The sequence below is a fragment of the Nestor notabilis genome, unplaced genomic scaffold (genome assembly GCF_000696875.1).
Source record: "Nestor notabilis isolate BGI_N333 unplaced genomic scaffold, ASM69687v1 scaffold20932, whole genome shotgun sequence".
Lineage (NCBI taxonomy): Eukaryota > Metazoa > Chordata > Aves > Psittaciformes > Psittacidae > Nestor > Nestor notabilis.
Genome location: NW_009918958.1, coordinates 349 through 5990, shown reverse-complemented (window position 1 = coordinate 5990; position 5642 = coordinate 349). Strand labels below are relative to the sequence as shown.

Sequence of the window (5642 nt, the reverse complement as noted above, 5' to 3'; positions counted from 1 at the left end):
CGAGGGTCCCCGAGGCCCACCGGGACCGCATCCACTACCAGACGGACGTAAGGCTGGAGGCCACGGAGGAGATCTACCTGACGCCTGTGCAGAAGAACTCGGATCCTCTGGAGACTGACAAGCCGTTCCTGTCCCAGTCCAGCGAGAACCGCATGTCCATCAGCTCCGACATCGACACCTCTGGCTACTCAGCCCTAGCAGGGAAAACCAACCCCTCCATCAGCGAGGAGGATGAGGTGCTGGACTACATGTCCTCTCCTGACAAGACGAACCTGCCCAGGGCCTCCTGCGGTGGTGGGAGCGGTGGCTCCCGGCCAGGGCACAACCTCCAGAGAGCCTCGGTGAGCTCGGACACCAGCGCCCTGTCCTACGACTCGGTCAAGTACACTCTGGTGGTGGACGAGAACGTGCAGCTGGAGCTGGTCAGCCTCAAGCAGTGCTACTCGGGCTACAGCGATGAGAGCGACTCGGCCACCGTCTATGACAACTGCATCTCCTCGCCCTACGAGTCGGCCATCGGCGAGGAGTACGAGGAGGACGCGCTGAAGCGCGACTCGGTGTGCCTCTCCGAGGACTCCACTCCCGAGGCGGACATCCACTTCTCCAAGAAGTTCCTCAATGTCTTCATGAGTGGACGGGCACGCTCCTCCAGTGAGTGCTGGGCACTGGGGGGAGCTGGGCAGTGGGCACTCAATACAAGGCTCAGGGCACACACAGGAGGTGGAAAGCCACCAGCAGACACGAGCCCCAGTTCTGCTTGCTGCAGCCTGTGGCTTTGTTCCTTGTGGCTGGAGAGGTAGAGGTGGGGGGCTTGGAAAAGCCTTGTGAGCTGCAGGTGGGGTGGCCAGAGGTGTTTCAGGATGTTTTTTGCCTAGCCCAAGGTATGGCCATGCTGAGGGGGAGAGGTTAAGTGGTCTTGCAGGGGGACAGCATCGCTTCTGGAGTGCCACTGTTCTCCCCAACCCCAGAGGAGCACTGGTGGTGGTGGCATGCCCCAGAGGCAGGGCTTCCTGTAGTTCAGCTGGTCCCACAGTGCTGGTGACACCACGCAGCTTTGTCTCCTCTGCCTGGCCCATGTCTGTCCCTTGGCTGTGGTGCTGAGACATCCCCCTCTGCCTTCATCCCCAGGTGCCGAGTCCTTCGGGTTGTTCTCCTGTATGATCAATGGGGAGGAGCAGGAGCAGACCCACCGCGCTGTCTTTAGGTGAGCTTGTAGGCATGAGCAATGCCCCCAGCCTCCCACAGGGGAAAGCCAGTGCTGCCCATCCACTGCAGTGGGGCCAGACCAAACCCCAGTGTTTCACCCAAACCACTGCCTGTAGTTCATGCCCTGCTCAGGAGCAACATCAGCCCAGGCTGCTGCAGGGGCAAGACTTCCAAGGGCAGCCAGGACCTCTGGGGAGCAGCAGGGGTGGTGCAGTAGGGGTTATCCTTGCCTTAAGTGCAAGGATGTTGCCGCCTTTTGAGTCTAAACCTGCTCCAATGCTTTATTTAGCATCTCGGGCACTGCCTGCCTGGGCTAGTGGTGGGTTTGTGTTGCCACCAGTGAGAAGGCCACCATGCTGCTGGCCAGCCAGGCACCAGTGCCTCTCTACCCAGGTTTGTGCCTCGCCACGCGGATGAGCTGGAGCTGGAGGTGGATGACCCTTTGCTGGTGGAGGTGCAGGCAGAAGATTATTGGTATGAGGCCTACAACATGCGGACGGGTGACCGGGGTATTTTTCCTGCTTACTATGCTATTGAAGTCACCAAGGACCCAGACCATATAACAGGTACCAAGCTTCTGCTGATGTCCCCATCTTGTGTCCACCTCCTCTCTGCTGAGCAGAGGCTGGTGCTGAGCAGGGGGATGGAGGGAGGATCAAGGGTACCCAGCAGGGAGCAATGGGCAGCTTCTGGTGTGATGCTGGGAGCTGGTACGTGGTGTTGCAGAGCCAAGGGTGGGAATAGGGAGAGGGGAGGTGGAGCTCAACCCATATGCCTGGTCACTGGCAATGATTCCCTCCATGTGTTCTCTCTTGCAGCTCTGGCCAAGAGCAGTGACTGGGTGGACCAGTTTCGGGTGAAGTTCCTTGGCTCGGTGCAGGTTCCCTATCACAAGGGCAACGACGTGCTATGCGCGGCCATGCAGAAGGTACTGTCCCACCCCATCAATAGAAGCAGGAGCTCCTCCTGGCAGCAGGGCAGGAGCTTGGTGGGGAAGGGGTGAACCATCACCATTGCTCACGAGTTCCAGGCCTTTTTCTCTCTCCTTCCCCCAGATTGCCACCACGCGCCGCCTCACTGTGCACTTTAACCCACCCTCCAGCTGCGTCCTGGAGATCAGCGTCCGTGGGGTCAAGATTGCTGTGAAAGCTGATGACTCCAAGGAGCACAGCAAGGTAGTGCCCTGCTCCCCATTCACCTCATCCCTTCCCCAGCTGCTGCTCTGAGCTGGCTCCTGCCCTCTGTGCTATAGGCCATGTTTGCATATGAAGATTGAGGGTGTGAGAAACACCATCATTGGGGTGGTAGGCCCATCATCGGGGTCCTCTGTGCCTCACAGAATCCCAGCTTTGGGCACACCGCTGGTGGATGCCCTTGTAGCTCCCAAACCCATTGCTGAGCTGGGATGCTGCAAGCTGAGCTGTACCAGTAATCTGTCAGATGCTCCTAAACCTTTCTGCTGCTATTTTGAGTGGTGTCCTCCAGATCTGCCCTGTAATCTCTTTAGCCGGCCAGGGCAGGCTGCTGATTAGCATTCTGCATAAGCAGCCTAGCAAAGTATGGGCTGTTGGGAAACCTCCCCTACTGCTGGGGATAGGAGTTCATGGCTCTCAGTGCTGTGTCAGAGAGCTGGGCTGGGGTTTCTACAAGCCTTGCCTGTATCTAGAGGATGCCATCAACTTGGTTGCTCGTTAAACTCCTGTAAATAAGTTCTTATTTCTGGCTGGGGCCCTTTGAATGCCCAGGCTTGAATGACTTAGTTCTTGGTTATCCAGTCACATTCTATCCACTGGTATTTAGCAAGGGAGGACTGTGTGTGCTGGGAACAGCAGCACAGACTCTTGCCTGAATACAGCCTAAACCAGGGCCTCCAGAGAGACCTGGCAGGAGCTGCTGGAGGTAGAGGCAGCTGGGATGGGTGCTTGGGGCCATCCTGAAGCTGCTGCTGGTACCAGCCCTGAATTGGGCTCTAATTCATTTCACTGCTCAATCCAAGCACATATTTCCAGGTCCAGAGCCCTGCTGCCCCGCAGGGTGGATGGGAGGGAAGCTTTGACAGTTCATATCTCTCTCTCCCCCAGGTAAACAAGTGTAGCCATTTTTTCCAGCTGAAGAACATTTCCTTTTGTGGGTACCATCCAAAGAACAACAAGTGAGTACCAAGAAGGCACGGGGCAGCTCTCCATGCCAGGAGCTCAGCATAGAGGCTTTGCTGCTTTCCCGCTCCCTGGGAGCAGCACTGGGCTGGGAAGGGAATTACATCCCAGCAATGAGCATGGGCCATGGCAGTTGGTGGCCACTGGGATTTGGGGGGGTCACAGGTCCCAAACTCAAGGGGATGTTGGGATACCTGTACTTGCTCATCTGCTGGTCCAGTCACCCCTGCTCTCTCTGCCCTCAGGTATTTTGGGTTCATCACCAAGCATCCTGCAGACCACAGATTTGCCTGTCACGTCTTTGTGTCGGAGGAGTCCACAAAGCCACTGGCGGAGTCTGTAGGGTGAGTCTTGGCTGGGCATGGAAGGCTTGAACCCAAAGGGCAGGAGGAACGAGGCAGCCAGGCTGAATCCTGCTGTCTCCCCATACATGTGAGGCTTGGACCTGGCCTCGGGCTGGCACCTCTTCCCTCAAGTGAAAGGCCTGGGGTGAGAGCCAGGGCTGACAGGGCTACAGGCAGCATATTCCCAAGGCTTTGCAGGCAGATGGCTGAAAGTCATGTGGACGTGCAGGGATCAGGGCAAGGATGATCTGATGGCAGCTCTGGGTGCTAACACAGGGGTTGGGAGGCTGGAGGGTCAAAATGGCTGCAGGAGCAAGGGTGAGAATGGAAGGGGGGCTCTGTAAATTCCTTGTGGGGAGGACACTGCTCAGCTCTGTCCTGTGCTGTGTTGCAGGAGGGCTTTTCAGCAGTTCTACAAGGAGTATGTGGAGTACACGTGCCCCACGGAGGACATCTACCTGGAGTAGGGGCTGGCACAGGCACCTCCTGCACAGCCAGGGCTGCAGTGTTGCCCCTTCCCCGTGTCGTGCATGGACAAGAGCTGCTTTGAGCCTGGAGGAGGAGCAGGCCCTGGGCAGGGCTCCCCAGGGCACAGGGTGCAGCCTCTTTTCGTGACTCCCCTTCCTCGGGCTGGGGGGGACGGGAGGGGGGAGGGCTGGACAAATTGTGTTTATTGTACAAAATACTCTTAGTTTATTCTATTGGAGAAGTTCCTGCTGGGTGCCCTGCCTGTGAGAGGTGGAGCGTGCTCAGGCCCTTTCCTGCTGCAGGCTGGGGTGACAGCATCTCCTCCTTGTGACCATGGCCCAGCTTCCCGTCACATCCCTCTGGGGTGACTTTTAATGCAGAGTCGGGCTCCTGCAGTATCAAGACAGAGCAGCTACAGCAAACAAGACCCATAATGCTGGCTTCTGCCTGGGAGATGGGCTTGCCCTGGGCAGGCATCACCTCCCTGCAATGCCCTGGGGATATAAAGGCTGCTGGGCAGGAATGACAGAGGAAACCCCACTGTCCCCTCTGCCAGAAACAGCACCAGGATGAGCTGAGACACCCCCCCCCTGCCTCTGCCCCCATCCCTCTCCTCTTGTATCCATGCCCTGGGGGGAGAGAGAAATGCCCCTCTGTAGCTCCCTGCAGTAACTACACCCTCAGGAGGGGAGCCTTTCTCTGCCCCTTTCCCCCTCTCCCCCTAGCTGCAGGTAGCAGAGGCAGTGGCAGGGCTGGGCCACCCCAGGGCAGAACTTGGTGCCTGCCAGATGTGGGGCAGGGAAGGGCTAAAGCCTGCAGGGAGCCAAGCAAAGCACCAGGGAGGTAGAAGAGCCCTCCCGGTCCCTGCAGCCAGAGAGCTCTGTGCTTCAGCTGGATTTGCTGTGATGGCAACAACTATTAAATATGATGGTTCATGGAGCAGGGCTGCTGTGCTGTTTGTGTCCCACTGCAGTGGGTTTGGGCCCTGCCTTCCTTCCCTTGGGACCCCAAGAGGAACTGGAGCTTCTCAGGTTTGGCCTGACATCCCTGCTGCAATCCCTGAAGGCCAGAAATCATTGTATGAGGATCAGAAGGGAGAGCTGGAGGTGACCTGCTCCAGCCTCCTCCCAAAGTAGAGTATACCCTTAACAGCCCCCCATTCCTACACCTCATACCTATGCTGTCCTGCAGCGAGGGGTCCCTGAGGCCAGGCTGTGGTGGGCACATTGGTTCACAGATGGGCATCATCATAGTACTCCTGCAGGTCAAGCTCATCTCTCTTGCTTTTACCAGCTCTTTGCAGCCACTCTGGCCGCTTCCGTCCCAGCCGGGTCCTGAGGCGCGGCTGCTTGGGCTTGATGCCATAATCTGCAGGCAGAGGGGAGAGGATGGGCTCAGGCCTGGGCTGCTCACAGCGCTGGGGACAAGCGCCCACCTGGATGGTGAGTGCAGGGGAAGCGGGTTAGGG

The 5642-nt window shown here is 58.0% G+C and overlaps 2 protein-coding genes across 2 annotated transcripts in view; one reads left to right on the top strand and one right to left on the bottom strand.

The window, feature by feature from the left end:
* The window catches only part of MAPK8IP1 (mitogen-activated protein kinase 8 interacting protein 1), a gene marked incomplete at its 5' end in the record, with an annotated part of 5076 nt that extends 485 nt beyond the window's left edge, over positions 1 to 4591 (top strand). Inside the window, 8 exons of the mRNA XM_010010006.1 lie at positions 5 to 651; positions 1129 to 1204; positions 1600 to 1772; positions 2025 to 2134; positions 2262 to 2381; positions 3288 to 3358; positions 3608 to 3706; positions 4101 to 4591. Coding sequence (XP_010008308.1) covers positions 5 to 651; positions 1129 to 1204; positions 1600 to 1772; positions 2025 to 2134; positions 2262 to 2381; positions 3288 to 3358; positions 3608 to 3706; positions 4101 to 4173 — 1369 coding nt within the window. The remainder of the gene's footprint in view (positions 1 to 4; positions 652 to 1128; positions 1205 to 1599; positions 1773 to 2024; positions 2135 to 2261; positions 2382 to 3287; positions 3359 to 3607; positions 3707 to 4100) is intronic.
* Positions 4592 to 5405: 814 nt separating this feature from the next.
* Positions 5406 to 5642, bottom strand: part of LOC104402194 (chromosome unknown open reading frame, human C11orf94) — a gene marked incomplete at its 5' end in the record, with an annotated part of 571 nt that continues 334 nt past the window's right edge. The window contains one exon of the mRNA XM_010010005.1: positions 5406 to 5554. Within this exon, the coding sequence (XP_010008307.1) occupies positions 5406 to 5554 (149 nt within the window). The remainder of the gene's footprint in view (positions 5555 to 5642) is intronic.